This window comes from Stegostoma tigrinum, chromosome 6 (genome assembly GCF_030684315.1).
Source record: "Stegostoma tigrinum isolate sSteTig4 chromosome 6, sSteTig4.hap1, whole genome shotgun sequence".
Classification (NCBI taxonomy): domain Eukaryota; kingdom Metazoa; phylum Chordata; class Chondrichthyes; order Orectolobiformes; family Stegostomatidae; genus Stegostoma; species Stegostoma tigrinum.
In genome coordinates, this window is record NC_081359.1 from 86966032 (window position 1) to 86985632 (window position 19601).

At 44.2% G+C, this 19601-nt stretch overlaps 1 protein-coding gene and 1 long non-coding RNA gene across 4 annotated transcripts in view; one reads left to right on the plus strand and one right to left on the minus strand.

Annotated features, from left to right (window-relative positions):
* LOC125453138 (uncharacterized) overlaps positions 1–2750 on the minus strand; it is a 33463-nt gene extending 30713 nt beyond the window's left edge. For both annotated transcript variants that reach the window (XR_007247702.2, XR_007247701.2), the window contains exon 1: positions 37–2750. This is a non-coding gene — a long non-coding RNA (uncharacterized LOC125453138). The remainder of the gene's footprint in view (positions 1–36) is intronic.
* The window catches only part of LOC125453137 (FRAS1-related extracellular matrix protein 2-like), a 232007-nt gene continuing 213696 nt past the window's right edge, over positions 1291–19601 (plus strand). For both annotated transcript variants that reach the window (XM_048532302.2, XM_048532303.2), the window contains exons 1-2: positions 1291–6580; positions 12017–12106. In XM_048532302.2, coding sequence (XP_048388259.1) covers positions 1552–6580; positions 12017–12106 — 5119 coding nt within the window. In that variant the 5' untranslated portion in view covers positions 1291–1551. The remainder of the gene's footprint in view (positions 6581–12016; positions 12107–19601) is intronic.

Sequence of the window (19601 nt, forward strand, 5' to 3'; positions counted from 1 at the left end):
ACACAAGCCCGTTTTTGTGTAGATGTTTACTCTTACCTTGGCTCAACGCACGGAATTAGCTTTAAGGCGGAACCTCCGGTTCTCATAACCCCAAGGTAGGCAGCTGTGAATTCACGTGGGCGTGCAACCCAGAGCTCCCCCTATGTTTCCCACTCCAAATACTAGTGTTGCTGCCGCTTTTGATTTCTGACGGGCACCCGCGACCAGATTCTGGCCTCTATAATGGAAGTGAATGGCTAATTGTCGCTTCAACATTGTAGTGACAACCGAGTCAGAATTCTCCAGCATCTGCAGTTCCTATTATCTCCGGTGATAAGAAATGCTGAGTTATCGATAAACAACTGTTTGGGAAATGACGCGAAATGACGATGTAACAACAAACAATGTTGTAAAACAGCGACAAATAAATGCGATGGCCAATTCTGAAATCATTCTATTAAGTTGTGGACAGGATTCCTCCCTCGAACATTCTCATGAGATAACTACATAAGTAAGATTTCAGACACAACATGCCCTAACAAACTTATTTGTTAGTTTTATTTTCGCAAGTGACTTTGAAAACAGTAACATTTCCATGTCTGGGTCAAATGAAACGACAAACTATTACGATGAAAGTTTTCAGGAAGAAACACAACCAATTATAAATAAACAAACGTGGAATAATTTCAACCAGCAGCTCCCACTGCTCATTTCCAACGTGTTAGCGTAAAGCAGCGTTCAGGGGCCAAACAATGAATAGGGAAACTTTGGCACAAAGCTTAAAACAATGACTTGAGGCTTTCGAGTTTGTTTAAAAGTTTATTAATGGTTATTCGTATCCCTTTTCACAGTCTTTGCCATTACACCTAATCTGTGACTTCGATCTTCATTTAATCTCAACTCCTCCCTTTTCTTCGACTGTATTCAATCCAACAGTGCACCTAGTTTCCAAGACGGGCTTGGTTCCTCAACTTTCTCTCTCCTAATTTTCGCTATTTAACTTCCCGTCCTACTGCTGGACACTCCTCCCACCGAGATATAATCTGTCCTGTCTTTGTTACATTTGCTCTGTCTCGCTTTTCCCAGATCAGTACCTCAGCTGGCCATGTTGCCATTTACGGAGTGCTCAGGGTCTATATTCCTCGGTGGTTGGGGGGAGAAAGACCCCGTGGGTCCCTTCTGGAAGACGTCATCTAATTGACAGTTCACCTGACCACCCACCGGCCTGAAAGTTGGGCGACAAGGACTGGGGCTGGGATCTCATTGATCTCCAATCGGTGCCGGCAGCGGGGCGGTACTTCCGCAGACAGGTTAGTCCCAGTTACGGGAGTTTATAGCCTGGAGTCTGGCTGGTGCAGAGTGCAGTGGTGCAATTTGTTGCTGCGACCCGAACGGAGAAAAAGACAGACTGGCTCTACACTTGGTCCTCAACAATAGCGCAGAAGAAGAATAAGAGAATTGTCACTTTTTCTTGAAATACATGAGAGACAGAGAGACTAATCTGTGCAGATCCTTTGCTGTGTAAAGGGGAGGGAAGAGGAAATAAATCTTTGTGAGAAGAAAGTAAAGACCATGGGAAGTTTGCAGCAGAGAGGGAAGCGTGAGTGCTTCTGTTTGTGTGTGGCCAGGCTGCTGCTGTTGGCTCTGACAGTGACAGGTAGCACAAGGGGCTATGAGAGTTTGGAAAGTGCGGAACTTTATTACGGATTTATGTCGGGACTGTCCGAGGACTCCATCCTTCTGGCCAACAACGGTATCCGTGTGCCCTTCGGCCGCTCGGTCGATCTGGATCCCATCCACGACCTGGTCATCCAGGTCCAGCCGGGAGACAAGTGCACGGTCACTGTACTGGGCAACGACCCACTGTCGCAGCGGCCGGGCCAGCTGAGTCCCAAGAAGTTCCCGTGCGATTTCGGGCGGGACGAGGTGAAGTACTCGCACTTCGGCTCCCGGAGCCCGTCCCGGGACCGGGTGAAGCTGCAGCTGAGGTACGACAGCCAGACGGACACGGTGATCATCCCGTTCATGCTGGAGGTCGAGGTGGTCTTCACCCAGCTGGAGATCGTCACCCGCAACCTGCCGCTGACCGTCGAGCGCCTCCTGGGCACCAGCAACGCGATCGACCGCAAGGTGTTGGAGCTGAGCTACCAGCCGAGCTGGCAGCGCTGCCGCCTGGCTACCTTGAGTGGCGCCGGCGGCCTCCCACGCTACGGGCGGTTAGTGGACGAGAGGCAAGGAGGTGGCGGTGGCCAGTTGCTGGACTGCCAGGAGTTCCTGGACTCGGGCGTGCGGTACCGCCACATGGCGGCCACCGGCTCGCCCAACCGGGACTACATCCCGGCGGTGGTCGAGCTGCACAACGCCGAGGGCCAGCTGCTGAAGCAGGAATACTTCCAGATCGTGGTGCGCATCCGAGGCGGAGCGGACAACACGGCGCCCAAGCCCAGCTTCGTGGCCATGATGATGATGGAGGTGGACCAGTTCGTGCTGACCGCCATCACTCCGGACATGCTGGCGGCCGAGGACACCGAGTCCGAGCCCGGGGAGCTGGTCTTCAACATCACGTCGCCGCCGCCGCTAGGCTCGGTGGTCAGCACCGACGACCGGCACCTGCCCATCACCTCCTTCTACCAGCGCGACCTGCAGGAACTGAAGATCGCTTACCAGCCGCCGGCCGCCGACTCCGACCATGAGAGGATCTTCCAGATCGAGTTCGAGGTGGTGGACACCGAGGGCGCCGTGTCCGAGCCGTTCGCCTTCGTGGTGGTGGTCAAGCCGATGAACACGCTGGCGCCGGTGGTGAGCCGCAACACCGGGCAGCTCCTGTACGAGGGTCAGTCCCGGGCCCTGTCCAGCTCCCGCAACCTGCAGCTCAGCGACGAGGACAACCTGCACGAGGTCAGGCTCACCGTGCTCGACGGCCTGAGGCACGGGCAGCTGACGGTGTTGGGCTCCCGCCGCAAGTTCTTCACCGCCGCCGACCTGGACGCGGGCACCGTGCTCTACCAGCACGACGGCAGCGACACGTACAGCGACAACATCGTGTTCCGCATGACGGACGGAGCGCACGACGTCGAGTTCCTCTTCCCCATCACCGTGGTGCCCACCGACGACGAGCCGCCGGTCGTCAACGCCAACACCGGCCTGAGCGTGCCCGAGCACCAGGCCGCGCCCATCTCCCCGTTCGTGCTCAGCGCCACGGACGTCGACTCCGAGGACTCGACCATCCGCTTTGTGCTCGAGCCGCCCGTGCCCGGCCTCGGGGAGATGGTCCTCCGGCAGGTGGAGCCCCCTCCCGACCCTTCCTCCTGGCAGCACTCCGAGAGGGCGGGCGCCTACGAGAAGGTGGTGATGGAGTGGTCCCAGCAGGACATCATGGACGGCAGGCTCTTCTACCGCCATGTGGGCCCTCACAGCACCGAGGCGGTGATGGAGCAGCTGGTCTTCCGTGTGCAGGATGACAACGACCCGCCGAATCAGTCCGGCGAGCACACCTTCGTGATCAAAATCCAACCGGTGGACGACATCGCCCCCGAGCTATACCCGGGCACCACTTTACAGATGATCGTGGAGGAGTATCGCCTGACCCACTTTCGCAGGAAATTCCTTCGCTACACCGACCTGGATTCGGACGACAGGGATCTGAGATATACCATTACAAAACCCCCCACCGACACCGATGAGAACAACCCCGTGCAAATGGGCAACGTCGTCTTGACAGAAAGCCCCAGTACCCTGGTGGGCGAGTTCACCCAAGCTCAGGTCAACCACCACAAAATTGCCTACCGACCTCCTGATGTGGAGCTTGGTATTACTCCTCATGTGGTTCAGTTTGAGTTTACAGTGGAAGACACGGCTGGCAACAGCGTGGATGGCACCTTCACCATCTTTCTGCAGCCTGTTGACAACAAACCACCTCAAATAACCAACACTGGCTTTATAATGTTTGAGAGAGATACCTACATAATTACAAGTGCCGAACTAGATGCTACAGATCCGGACACAGATGGACCCCAGATTACATTTACGCTCTCTCAGCTTCCGAAACATGGTCAGTTGCAGTACGCTGGTGTTACTATAACGGAGGGAGAAGCATTTAATTTAAATGATATAAGTAATGGCAAAATTGCATATGTGCACAACGGTGACGAGTCTACTGGCGATTCATTGAAAATAGATGTGAGTGATGGAGTTCATACAGTTACTATCACTGTTAAGGTAACAGTACGTCCTGTTGATGATGAAGTACCAACTATTACGCTGCCAATTGGAACTATTGGATCGTACTTAGATGTGTTGGAGAATGGAGCCACTGAAATAACAACCAATGTCATCCAAGGAACCGATGAAGACACAGATGATCTTCGCCTGACCTTCATTGTGGAGGACCAACCGCGGCTGGGAGAGATCTTGGTTAATGGAATCCCCTCTGAAAGTTTTACACAACAAGACATCATCAATGGGGTTGTGATCTATGCTCACACAGATGGTGAGATAGGACTGCAAAAGAAAGAAGATTCTTTTAATCTGACACTCACTGACATGTCTGATGAGTGGAACATTGGAGGAAACAAGGTGCAAGGTGTCTGTGTACAAGTGACTGTCCTTCCTGTTGACAGTCAAGCTCCAAATGTTATTGTCGGAAAGCAGTTTACTGTGGTTGAAGGTGATAAAAATACAATATCACAGAAACATTTGAAAGCTGAAGATTTTGATACCCCCAATGATGATATACTCTGTACTATAATTGTCCAACCAACTTCTGGCTATGTAGAGAACATTTCACCGGCTCCTGGGTCTGAAACATCTCGTGCAGGAACTGCTATCACTGCTTTCACTTTTAAAGACATCCGTCTTGGACACATTAATTACGTTCAGAGCATTCACAAAACTGTTGAACCAGTGGAAGATAGATTTACATTCCGCTGCTCTGATGGAATTAACTTCTCAGAGAGACACTTTTTTCCAATTGTTATAATACCTGCAAATGATGAAAAACCAGACATTTTCATGAGAGAGTTTGTTGTAATGGAAGGTATGAGCCTTGTTATTGACACACCTATTCTCAATGCTGCAGATGCTGACATCCCTGCTAATGAATTAACTTTCTCCATCATTAAACCTCCAAAACGTGGTCAGATAGTAAATCAGCTTACTACAGGCACTGTCCTTGTCAACAGTTTTACTTTAGGTCAGATCAGAGAAGGCTCCAGCATTGTTTATGAGCATGATGATTCAGAAACTAAGGAAGACAGCTTTGATGTTCGCCTTACAGATGGGAAGTACAGTGTTGAAAAGACAGTAATCATTATGGTCATTCCAGTTGATGATGAAACTCCAAGAATGACTATAAATAATGGACTAGAAATTGAAATTGGAGAAACAAAAGTAGTAAATGATAAAGTTCTTCAAGCTACAGACCTGGACTCAGAAGACAAAACTCTTGTGTACATTATACGTTATGGACCTAGTCAAGGTCTCTTGCAACAACTTGTACCTTCAGGGAAATTTAAAAACATTACAGTAGGAATGAACTTCACCCAGGATGATATAGACAAGAATTTGATTCATTATACACATACTGGCCAGGAAGGTATCCGCGACCTCATCAAGTTTGATGTAACTGATGGCATTAATCCACTCATCGATCGTTACTTTTATGTGTCTATCGGTGGTATTGATATGATCTTTCCTGATGTGGTCAGTAAAGGCGTCTCTCTAAAAGAAGGTGGAAGAGTAACTCTTACAACAGATTTACTCAGTACCACTGATCTGAATAGCCCTGATGAAAATCTTCTTTTCAGTATTACGCGGGCACCTGTTCGCGGCCACCTGGAATGCACAGATGAGCCTGGGGTACCTATCACAACATTCTCTCAGCTTCAGTTAGCTGGAAACAAAATCTACTATATTCACACATCTGATGATGAAGTGAAAATGGACAGTTTTGAATTTGAAGTCACAGATGGATACAACCCTGTGTTTCGTACTTTCAGAATCTCTATCAGTGATGTTGACAACAAAAAACCTGTCCTTACTTTCCATGACTTGATGGTGAATGAAGGAGATGTAAAACTAATTACTCCATTTGAACTGACTGTTGAAGACAGAGACACACCTGATCACTTGCTGCGGTTTACTGTGACGCAAGTTCCAGTTCATGGACAGCTGCTATTTAACCGCACTACATCTATTACATCTTTTACCAAGCAGGACTTGAATGAAAATCTCATCAGTTACAAGCATGATGGGACGGAATTTTCTGAAGATAGTTTTTCTTTCACAGTGACTGATGGCACGCATACTGACTTCTATGTCTTCCCAGACACCGTCTTTGAAACGCGGAAATCACAGATGATGAGAATACGAACAATGCCCATCGACAATGGTGTGCCTCAGATTATTGTGAACAAAGGAGCCCCCACCCTTCGTGGGCTCACCACAGGACACCTTGGGTTTACGATTACCAGCAAAGCATTAAAAGCTGAAGACCGTGATAGCGTACACAGTGCTTTGAGATTCAAGATTCTGGAAGGTCCTGAACACGGCTATCTTATCCACATGGGCAAAGGAAATGAGAGTGTAACTGGATTTACTCAAGGTGAGATTTTTTTCTTGCTCATACAGTTATTATTTCTCTTAGTGTCTTCAGGTGCATTTTATTTGATTTTGAAGTGAGAGCTTCAATTTAACAGTGAAAAATGTCTGATTGGGAATAAATTACAAGGTACGTATCTTTTGAATCAGCATTCAGTTTACAACTAAATACCCAATGTTGAGAATCGATTTTTGTGTGTATTATGCATGTGAGAATTATATTGAAGGAATACTATCATTACAGATACATTGCAAGTCAAGTACCAAACTTTGCTCGCAGACAGAGGTCAAAGTAGCACGAGGTTTTTATGGTTGGGAACTGATATTACTGTTCAGCAATAGTGAAATTTTTGTTGCTAACGTTGACAGGTTGTTTTCCAGCAGAATTTTATGACCATACTATGACAGCAATGTTAACTAGGTTCTTAATAGAGATGACCTTGTACACTGACTTCAATATTGCACATTGTGAGTTCAGCTGAAAACAGTGTCAAATATAATCTATATTTAACACCACATGCAACAACTGCCATATACAATCTTATATTTGGGAATCAATAAATAAAACATAATCCATTTACTTTTAAGACCTGCATCCAAATCTAGCACTGCTGATTGATATCATTTCATCCCCCTCTTGGCTAAAGAGACCTTCTGTGAAATAATTATGGACAGTCTCAAGCTAATTTCTACCAGCCTATATCCACACATATTACTCATGTTTCACACAATAGTTCATCTCATGCAGCTGAAAAAACAGACTGTTACGTAAACTGAGAATCATTGCGGCAATTTGAGGCGCAGAGGGAGCTAGGTGTTCAAGTCACAAAAAAAAGTATGCAGTTACAGCAAGTAATTGAGAAGATTAAGGAAATATATCTTTTATCATGAGAGAAATCATACATTTTACAATGTTATTCTTCAGTTGTGTAAGGCTTCTTATGAATTTATGTAATAGTGTCTATATTGGGTGGTCTATTAACAAAAGAACTCAAAAACCATAGAGTGTGAACAGCATAGATTGAACAAGATGATGCCAGAGGTGGTCACATTAGTTATAAGGAGATACTGGAACTAGGTCATCTGGAGCAAAGAAGGTCAAGAAGAGATTTAAGACGGTTTTAAATTAAGAACTTCATTCAGTATACAATAAGGAAAGGTAATGATAAATTATACCGGGAAAGACCATCTTCACTGATCGGTAGAGACAAAAATGAAAGGTCATCAATTTAAAATAGCCAGAAAAGTGTAATTTGCACCTCCGTTGTCCCTGCCCTGATGTGGCACAGAGGGGATGGTAGGCATGGCAAATAATTGGGCAAGTTGGCCCTGGAAAGAAACATTCCCCCTTCTCACTACCTCAGCCACTTAACTTCTGAGTGGGAAGGACCACTTATTGCCAGCTCTGTGGGCTGATTCCACACATGCCCCACCTACTTGGTCATTGCATTGGACATATGCCAGCCTGTTAGAAATCTCAAGGTCCATCTCTGATCCAGTTACAGGATACTTGTGCACTTCAATGCAGCACCATGGGCTGCTCTGGAAATTGATTGTAATGCTGCTGTAAGGACATTTCACTCAGTGACACGCACCCATTTGACAGACTGGACCAGGTTCTAACTCCAGTTTCCTTACTCACTGTCATAGCATACACTCACTATGAGCAGACTGAGATGCTCACAGTATCCCTGCCTTGCATTGCCTTGTCATTGTGAACTTTGGCCCCATAGACAGAACTTCCAGGCTCATATTACTCTTGCGTTACTGTGTAGCACAGACACAAAGGGAGGAAGATTTTGTTGTCATCTGGCCTCAGTTAAGTTGAGGGGGATAACCATTGTGCGGAAGTCTACCATAGTATGTCAAGAACAGCCTTCAATAACGGACCGAGTGCCTGGACATTCTCAGTCAGCCACGTTAGATTCAAGATCCTCTCCATATAAGGGTGAGGAGCTGAATGTTGAGCAGCCCATCATCTGTTATGACTCATGCTTGTCAGACAAGGGGCCGCTTTCCTTTTGAAACGAAAGAGGGGCAAGTAACATGAAAGTGGATGGCTCAGCTATTACTGTTCTTGCAGGTGGAGAGAAATAAGCTACACATAGGGCAAACAAGGTTTGTAATGTCAGGGTTGGGGTGGGTGACAGCTAGTGAGGGAAGATGTTGCAGGCATTTTTGAAAGTGAAAGAGCATGAGCCTTGGTGACATATATGCAGTAGCAGCAATCAAATGATTGTGAGAAGAGAAGGTGAATATGCGTGGACTGGCAGAGTGGAAAAGGATATTGACCTTTTTCATATGGTGCTGTTATCCGTAAGATGTCTGCATCTGCACTAAGGTGGGTAGCACCATTGTACCATGCTGTCATGGCCTGGTGTTGTGGATTCCACTTCTAGTCCTGGGGGAAGAAGAAATCCCATGTCTGCAGCATCTCATCCGATAGGACCTCCACATCCCCGCATGAAAAGCTGGGTGACGATTTCCCCTTGTTTGCCATGTCCAAGGAATCTGAAGTCCCTACTTGCTTCAAGAAGACCGCTGTCATCCCATACCAAAGAAGGCACGTGCAGTGTGCCTCAACGACTATTGCTCAGCGTCTCTGACCCCCATAATCATGAAGTGCTTTGAGAGGCTGGTCATGGCCCATATCAACTCTAACCTGTCAGCCTGCTTCTGCCTCCTGCATCTTGTACCTACTGGCAAAACAGGTCCACAGCGACACCATTTCCCTAGCTCTACACTCATCCCCAGAACATCTGGATAACAAAGACACCTACATCAGACACCTACTCATTGTCTACAGCTCTGCTCACATAATCCCTACCGGATTAATCTCAAAACTCTGAGACCTAGATCTCGACTCTGCCCACTGCAACTTGATCTTGGACTTCCTGACCCACAGACAGTGAACATAGATAATAACACAGTAATCCTCCTCCACGATAATCTTCAACACTTGCATCCTGCAAGGATGCGTACTCAGCCCTCTAGTGTACTCCCTGTGCACTCACGACTGCGTAGCCAAATTTTGTATGAATGTCATCTACAAGTATGCTGATGACACCATGGTTGTAGGCTGGACATCAAACCATGAGGAATATCAAACAATATCACAATAGAGGGAGGAGATAGAGTACTTGGTGTCATGGTGCAATGATAACAATCTCTCTCTATGCCAGCAAAACAAAAGAATTCACAAATGACTCCAGGAAGAAAGGAGTAGGACACGCCCCAATGTACACCAGCAGAGCCGAAGTGGAGTGGGTCGAGAGCAGCAAGTTCCTAGGGGTGACAATATCCAGCAATCTGTCCTGGACCTCCCACATAGCAGTGACAGTCAAAAAGGCACAGCAACACCTCTACTTTGTCAGGAGGCTTAGGAAATTTGGCATGTCCATAACGACCCTCACCAACCTTTACAGATGCACCACAGAAAGCATTCTGTCAGGCTGCGTAACGGTTTGCTATGGAAACTGCTGTCCTCAGGACTGTAAAAAACTACAGAAAGTTGTGTGCACAGCCCAGAATATCATGAAGGCCAATCTCCCATCCATGGACTCCAATTACACTTCTCGTTGCCACAGAAGGGCTGCCAACATCATCAAAAACCCTTCCCACCTGAGTAACATTCTCTTTCAACATTTTCCTTCAGGCAGAAGATACAGAGGCTTGAACATCTATCAACAGATTTAGAAACAGCTCCCCTGCTGTTATAAGACTGCTGAATAGACCTCTCCATATTAAAATATAATGTTGACCTTGCTTTTGTGCACCTTCTTTGCAGTTGTAACCTTGTATGCCTCACTCTCCGTAAACACTGTATGATCTGTATCTCCTTATTTGCTATGATCTGCCTGTACTGCTCGCAGAGCAAAACTTTTCACTGTACAGGTATGTGACAACATTAAATCAAATCAAAGGAGCCACACTCAGTAGCTCCAGCAGTCAATGCTTATCTGTACTTTTAAACATGGCATGGGCACAGGAGATGCTGGTGCTTTAGCGGACCTCTGGCTAGTAGTGAGTTGGTCCAGAATAGCACGTTGTAAGATGAGCCCAGAATCAGATGTGAGAGGTGCATAGAGATTGGGTGATTATTAATGTGGCAAGCTGGGTAAGGTATAGTAAGAGAACTACTGGACCACAGAGTGAAAAACCCCTCACAAAACTCAGGGCAACTCGCACGTAGCCAAAAAAACCTAAGAGTCAGCCCTTAGTTCAGTTGCACCTTTAAGCTAAGGCTGGCCACACAAATGGAGTTTTTCTTGTCCTCAGCCATAAGTGTCTCAAAAATACCGCAGTCCCTTTTAAAATGAATATTGGGAGTCTACAGTTTATCAAAAAGCCATGAACCACCAGTACAGGAAGATTTAATGGTAGCTGTCTAATTTCTCTTCTATCTATGCTTATATACAGCCCACATGAAACAACAGAGCATTATCCCCAATTCCTAGCTTTTCTATGTTTGTGTAAGTATGTCTCAAACATGACATAAATCATTGCAGTACATGCGGCTTGAATCCCCTAATTACTTTAAATGGAGACCTTGATAAAGTGAGAACTCTTGAAGCTGCACTTGACGAAGAACTGCAACCATAACATTAATATCTGTTTTCTGAGCAGAAACTGTGACCTGCTGAGTGTTTCTAATGTTTTATTTGTTGGTAAATGCTCTTTGAGCAGCAGCAATCAAACAAAGCTTATTGTTTGAATATATAGAACGTTAAACCAAGTAAGCTTCCCAGGTCTCTCTGAGTTTGAACTCTGCAAAATTACATGACTCTAGTGTACGCTTAGAATGTTAAATTGCAGATGTGATTTTAAAATGGTTTGAATAGCTACAGATTGACGGGGCAAAAATTTAACTTAGCTAAGCATTTAATAACATCCCATTGATTAGTTATTGCAAAATACATTGTACCAGATAATGGGCCACCAACTCTCACTGCTATTAATTGACAATAAATCCTCTTCTAATTTGTTGATGGTGTGATTCTGGTCAAAGCTGCCGAAATGTCAATTTTGCAAAACTGTTGCATACTGTTGAGTTGAAAAGACTTAATTGTGTTTTATTTTAACTTCAAATGTTTCCTGCTATGCTTTCAAACAGTTGCTAAGGAACCCGTACATTTAGCTCAACATAAATTCCTTCTGGTTTTCTCAGCTTTCTTTCCCACTTTGGACAAGTTCCTGGTTACTGATCAGGACCCTCTGATGTGGCACGATGTACAATTATTCAAAATTACATCTCGGTTCATTAGTTGCACTATTTTGTGCCTTTCAGCATTCTAATTTTCAAGATGTCCCACTATTCAAAACTGACTACTCTAAAATCAGACTTAATTGTTCACTGAAGGGAACTTTGTAAAGAATGTAATGTGAGACAAGGATTTTAATGTACCTTCCTTAAAAAACTAATCCATCATTGGTATTCCAGGGGAAATCGATGACATGAAGATCTGTTATGTGTTGAAGGAAGGGGACAATGCGACAAGTGATGTATTCCACTTCTCAGTCGAAGACAGTGGTAAGTGGTGTTCAGTTTGTTCTGTGTAAGATCGGCTATTTAATAGTATTGTTCTTTCTATAGTGTTTTTCAGCAACCAGATGTTCCTTCCCACTTTAAATCTTGTAAGTGCTTTCTAGTGGGAATGAAGGTGCCATTTCTCCCTGAGTTGAGTGCTCATATTTCCAATAGTGTTTTCAGGCCAAAATGTTAAAGCATTTATCTAAAGACTTAGCTCATGCATTTTTAAGAAGCTTTTTTTAAAAATTATTTGCTTCCTAATATGAATACCTTTAAAATTTGCCAGTGCTGCAAACAAAACTGATTCCTGGAGAAATAGTAACATCAGATAAAGAAAGGTGGTCATTGAAATAAACCTTATTAATTTTTTTGTCTCTCTCCAATTAAGACTTTCATAATTTAAATTTTTCAACTGGTGGTTTTGGAAGTCATTCACTCGTGTTGTTTATTATACTACATTGTTTCTGCATATTAGGTTAGAAGTCCTTTTTGGTTGAAGGAGAATTATTCTAGTACAAATATGCTTTGGGTTTTGACGGATTGCTGATACTTTATTTTCATCTCAATTGTTGCTGATTCACAAAAAAATTATTCTGAAAATAATGCGTGCATGTGCATGTTTGTAAACACTGGGTCATTTTAGTTCGAAATTTCATCTCAAAGCCTTAATTGATCAGTATCATTCAAAGATGTTTGTAATTTTAACCTGAGAAAGTCACATTCATGAAGAAGAAAATAAATACAGTTGTGTTTTTTTTTGGAGTGTTAATTCGTCACCGTTGGGTGTTAAATTTCGGGTTGCAAATTCCCCTGGCTAATCTCCTTGGCCAGTTGGTTATCAAATGCAAGCAGATGCCAACTTTGCAAGCAGAGATCAAGACAGAAGCAGGAGTTTAGATGGATGCTGTCGTACTATCTGGCACATTTAGCCATGTCTATCCAACTCTGCTCCATGTCACCCCAGGGCCTGTCTCCGGATTGGTTTGTCAGAAGAGCAGCCAAATGTGGTTCAGGTCGACTTATTGTTCATGGTTCTCTAGCACCATACAAACACTGACATTACACCATCCGTTTTGTGCCAGAAAGAAGGGCAACTTAATTTCTGTCCCCAGTTCTTTGACACTCTGAAACTGTGTGAAATGTTACAGAATTGAGCCAATTTTACAAAAAAAGTTATCAGCAATTAGAACAGAGACTTCACCACACAAATTACTGACTACAATTAGTTTTCTTTCACACAGAGCCATTTCTTTTTCTCTGATTGCATTGTGCTTCCTGTAAGTCGACTTTTATGTAATTAAATAGACATTTGGTATTCCTGCCTATAAAACCAATCATAACCACAACATTGTGATCAATTAATCAATTTCAAGAAAAGAAATTGTTTATATGCTATATTAAAGCTCTGGAATTTTGCCTTTTTGATTTGCTTACCTTGCTTCAGGGAACACAACAAAAATAGGCAAGAATTTTGGATGAAAAAGTGAGATTTTTAGTTTCACGTGTAGATAGCTGTTTGAAATCATCATTGGTTCTACACCCAGTTTCGATAAAGAATATATTTACAATTTAATTACTTCAAGTGAGTCAAGCTTATAAAATTCTTAACTGGAAATCATAAGTATGTTACCAGAAGTTATGCTGTCGTTTTCAGGTTTTTAGGTTGTAGTTCATGAACATACTCCGTGCTGCTGCTTCACAGTACTTCCCAAAGAGGCAAACCTCGAGGTGAATGTGAAATAACTCCACAGACGCTGGTTCCCGTCACCAAGTCACCTTTTATTTACACATGGAGAGCCCTTGACACTGATCCAGCTCCTTTAGAGCCAGCTGTCAAAATGGGCCAGATGTCTAATACTCCTCAGAGATAATGGGAACTGCAGATGCTGGAGAATTCCAAGATAATAAAATGTGAGGCTGGATGAACACAGCAGGCCAAGCAGCATCTCAGGAGCTAGCTGCTTGGCCTGCTGTGTTCATCCAGCCTCACATTTTATTGTCTAATACTCCTGTTCTTTTTCTCTGTCAGCCAGGGCCCCCACATTGAACCAGATTAACAACCCCAGTCAGGGAACTCATGCTATGAGGTCTACCTGACTGACTTTGTTAGAATTACTGTATCCTCTCCCTCAGCCCGAGGACATAGACCAGTTCTTATTTTTTGGTAGCTACTCCTGTAGAACTGTCAGGTTCCTCCAACTCTGCCTCTTATACAGCTGGTGTGTAAAGCCCAGTAGCTTGCCTCTTGCGCCCTGTGTGTCTTGGAAGAATTTCATTCTTTCCTTCAGCAGGCGAAGGTGTCTAAGCAGCAAAATCAGATTCTGGGGTAACTTCAATGCTTGACAAAGAGGGAGAATCCACAGGTTCTAGAACAGTCAAAAAGGGTCTGGAGGAGCAAGTCACATGTCGCTCCCACACTCTTTGTGAGTTTGCAGCTGCATTATGGTCCACGTGCTTGTTCAGGACCATCACACCTAGCCGAACTTTGTATGTCACTGGATCTGACCTCACGTTGACTATGCCTCTTGCCCATGCAGGGCCATCACTGTGGTTCCTACACCAAACTTAGTCTCCTGAAGTTAAACATCTCACTCGCATAGCAGAATCTTGTGTCCTGCATTGGCCGTATCACCCTCCCCCACAGGTCCAGAAGATCATAAGACCATAAGACATAGGAGTGGAAGTAAGGCCATTCGGCCCATGGAGTCCATTCGCCATTTAATCATGGCTGATGGGCATTTCAACTCTACTTACCCGCACTCTCCCCATAGCCCTTAATTCGTTGCAAGATCAAGAAATTATCAGTCTCTGCCTTGAAGACATTTAATGTCCCGGCCTCCACTCCCCTCCGTGGCAATGAATTCCACAGGCCCACCACTCTCTGGCTGAAGAAATGTCTCCTCATTTTTGTTCTAAATTTACCCCCTCTAATTCTAAGGCTGTGCCCACGGGCCCTAGCCTTATCTCCTAACGGAAACAACCTCCCAGCGTCCACTCTTTCTAAGCCATGCATTATCTTGTATGTTTCTATTAGACCTCCTCTCAACGTTCTAAGCTCTAATGAATACAATCCCAGGATCCTCAGTCATTCAGATTTAACCTGGTGCAGAGTCTTCTCCCCCTTTGTAACTGCTGGAGCTAACCCTGTTGTTGCATGAGGGTTGGACCTGTAATCAAATAGGCACCGGGGCACTTGACTGTCTAGCGAGGCTGTAGGCTGTTCCTTTAAGCCTACCTTCAAAGTTTAGACAACTCTTTCTGCCGTGCCATTGGAAGATGGACGGTATGGAGCTGTTCTTACATATTGAATACCATTCGACTTTAGGAAATATTCAGATTCTCTGCTGGTAAACTACAGCCCCATTATCTGAGACCAACATTTTCAGGAATGTGTGTATTGCAAAAGATGCATGCAATTTTTCTATCTTCACCCCTGTGCTTGACAAACGAACTTTTTCACGTCCAATCACTTTGATTGGGCATCCACAATGACTAAGAACATGGAGCCCATAAAAGGATCATCATCGTCAACGTATAACCCAGGGTTTATGCAGCCATTCCCACAAATTTGGAGGATCTGATGGCAGAAATCTTTATCCTTGTGGGCACCCTTGTCACTGCCCCACCAAGGTGGCTATGTCTATGCCCAGTCCTGGCCACCATACAAAACTTAGCATCAGCATCCTCATTTTGGATACCCCTGGATGTTCTTAATTAAAAACAGCTAGTATCTGGTGGTGACCTTTGCTGAGGAAGTCATTCTTGCTTCCCATAATAAAATGTCCTCGACTGTGATTTGGTCTCTCCAGATCCAAAACGATTTCAATTCTGGTTGTGATGGCCATTTGGCTTCCCCGCATCATCACCAATTGTTTCAGTTTTGCCAGGACTGGACCTTTCTGATTCCAAAGTTTGATATTGTTGGCTGTGACTGGAAGAGTGTCCAGGAAGTTTAAAACCATTATGGACTCTTCCAGTGGTGACTTCACCAGTGATGTATCTCTGGTAAGGCACCTCAATGCATCTGCATTTGCTTCTTGACGTCCTGGACAGAGTTCCAACGTGTAACTGTGTGCATTTAGAATTAGAGCCCACCTCTGAATTCGGCCTGACGCTGTAGGTGGCACTATCCTGTCCTCTTTAAGTAGACCTAGCAGGGGTTTATTATTAAAAATTTACATCCGTAAAGGTATTAGTGGAACTTGCTGTTTCCAAATATGACTGCTAATCCATCCTTCCTTTATCTGGACATATTTACGCTCTGCATTAGCCTAAGTCCTGAATGCATAAATGCTATTGGGATTTTCTCTCCAGTAGGCCATCTGTGAGCTAATTGTACCCCAGTGTCGTATGGGGAGGCATCCCATGTCAATACCAGATCTTGCTTTGGATCACAGTGTGCTAACACCCTAGGGGATGATAGCTGTTTCTTTACTTACCTGAAAGCTTTGAGTTGTCTACATGATCATTTCCAAGGCTGACCCATTTATAAGAGTTGATGCAGAGATGTCACAATGATGGCCATATTATGTATGATTTGTTTTTACTTTTCTCTAGGGTGGGGGATTTCAAGACAAGGGGCACATTTTTAAGGTAAAAGGGGAAAGATTTAAAAAAACGTAGGGAAAACTGTTTTACCCAGAATGGTTCATGTGTGGAATGAATTTCCAGAGGAAGTGGTGGATGAAGGTACTGTTACAGCGTTTAGAAGAGATTTAAATACGAATGTGAATAAGAAATGTTTGGACTGATATAAGCCATGTGCAGGCAGGTGAGACTGGTGTACTTTGGGATTATGGCGGGCGTGGATTAGTTGGACTGAAGGCTCTGTTTCCATGCTTTATGATTTTATGACTATATAACGTCCTGTAATAATTTACCAAGGAAAGGCCAAAGCTTTGGTACAGTAGTGGAAGTTGGGCACCTTTCATCGCCCTCACTTTATCTTCCAACAGGTCTAACCCAGTCTTGTCAAGTCTGTAGCCTAAGCAAGTCACTTGGCGTGCTTGGAACACATTTCCCCTTTTAAGGCAAATGCCCACCTGGGAGAAACATCTAAGGACTATGTCCAAGTTGTCTAAGTGCTCCTTATTGGTATTCCCTATTATCAGCACATCAGCTAGAGAAGTGATGATCTGGGGTAGACATTGTAAATTGTTCTCCATCGTCTGCTGAAAAACTGCACAGGCTGACGATACCTCAGGTGGCAGTCTCATATGTTGGTACAAACTGTAGTGGGTATCAATTATAATACACTTCTGGGGATCCTCATCCAACTCCAATTGCAAGTACGGATGGCTGATGTCCAGCTTCATGAAGGGCAGACTCCTGCCCCCCGCCCCTGCCAGCTTTGCGTATAAATCCTCTATACGAGGAATTGGGTCCTTATCCAGCTGCGAAAATCTGTTTGCCATTTGTTTCAAATTCCCCCAAAGCGAAACTGACCCTTGGGCATCACAGTTGATACAACAGGTGCTTCCCATTTTGCAAACTATACTGGTTTGATGATTCCTTCACTTTCCAGCCGTCTGATTTCTACCTCTACTTTTGCCCCTAAGGCAAATGGCACTTGGCAGGCCTTGCAAAATTGTGGAATTGCTTCCTGGTCCACATACAAGGTCGCTTTGGCCCCTCTGATAGTCCCTAGACCTTGCTGAAAAATTTATGATATTTTAAATTAGGAATTCACTCAGGTAGCCATTTTCTAATTGTAAAATGTTGAGCCAATCTAGGTAATCTTTGACAACCAGTTTTATCCCATCAAGCTTGGGCCCAAAGCCTTTTACTACAATCATTGGTAACTGGATCAGCTGCTTCTCATAAAAGCCTAGAACCAAAGTTGTACCCGTAATCTGTAAAGCTTCCCTGATATAGGTTCTCAGTCTAGCTGAGGTCTTGTGCAAACTTAAGCATTGGACTCCAGAGTGAATTTTCTTTCAAGACTGATTCTGCAGTCACTGAAACAGCTGCACTGGTATTGACCTCCATTAGAACTGGATGACCATTTAACTAGTTGCTTATTTTGATTGGTTCTGATTTGGATGCTGCACATTGCTAAACAATTCAATTGTTCCAATCAAGGTTTTTTTTTCGTAATTCATTCCCAGGATGAGCACATCGCTAGCGATGCAGCATTTATTGCCCACCCCCAGTTGCCCAGAGGGCAGTTAAGAGTCAACAGCATTGCTGTTGGTCTGGTGTCACATGTAGGTCAGACGGGGTAAGAATGGCAGTTCTCTTCTGTAAAAGGACGTTAGTGAATCAAATGGGATTTTCCTGACAATGGACAATGGATTCATGTTTATCATTCGACTCTTAAGTTCAGATTTTATTAAAAATGAATTTAAATTTGACCATCGTGCCATGTCAAGTTTTGAACCCAGGTTCCTTGCAAGTTGTCAGGGTCTCTGGATTAATAGTCCAACGATAAAACTGCTAGACCATTGCCTCCCCTCCCCAAGACTTTCCAGGGTGTGCACGCTCCAGGATACTTGTCTATGACTTGTCTTATTCAGTTTAGGTCACAAGGGGTCTCTGGCTGTCTTCAGTCCACAAGCTGTGAGGAGAATTCTCATTGCTTTTCTTCTGCCCCAATGTCATTTGCCTGGGAAAGACAATAATGCATTCTTTCCACATAATCGACCCAGTCTTCAATAGCAGAGTCGAACTTTTCCCAAATAACAGCATGGTGCCAGAAGTGCTTATCCCATCTCAAAGATGATGTGAGTGAATTTCTTCAGGAGCAAGCTTTTCTCTTGTCACCATTGAAATAACTCCACAGAGGCCAGTATCCCATCACCAAGTCACCCTTTATTTATGTGTGGAGAGTCCTTGGCACTGATCTAGCTCCTTCAGAGCCAATTCTCTGAGTGAACAGGATGTGTTACGCTCCTGTTCTTTATCTTTCAGCCAGGGGTCCCTGATTTGACCAGGCTTACAGCCTCAATCAGGGAACCTATATTCCATGAAGCGCACCTGGCTGGATCTCATTATAATCACGACAGAATGGTGCAGGAGTTGGAGGGAAGTTGGGTCTATCTTGTTTCCTTTCCATTCCTGTCATAAAACCACTGCCTGGACATAACTGACAAAGTAGATTATAATTTAATGTATCCCTAATTCAGTTTATTCATATTTTCTATTGTTGTCATCAACATGAAAAAAGTGTTTCATTTATTTATTCTTTGGATGCTGATGAAAAATCAGTAAAATTAAGGATATTTTCATTTTGATGAAATTTTCACATATCGTGATCTATGATGATATTGCTTATCATGATCATACTGTGGATATTCAATTCATTTTGACACCTTTTATCAACAATTTAGCAGACAATACTATTGTAACTACATCTTTAGAGAATCCACTGTTCTTTAACGTCGTGCTTTATTTAAAAGCTCCAGCATTTTGTTATTTTTGAAATGATTTGAAATATCAGAATAGTTTCTAAATATTCATTAAAAACTCACTCACATGTTTTTTTAGAAGCTACAAG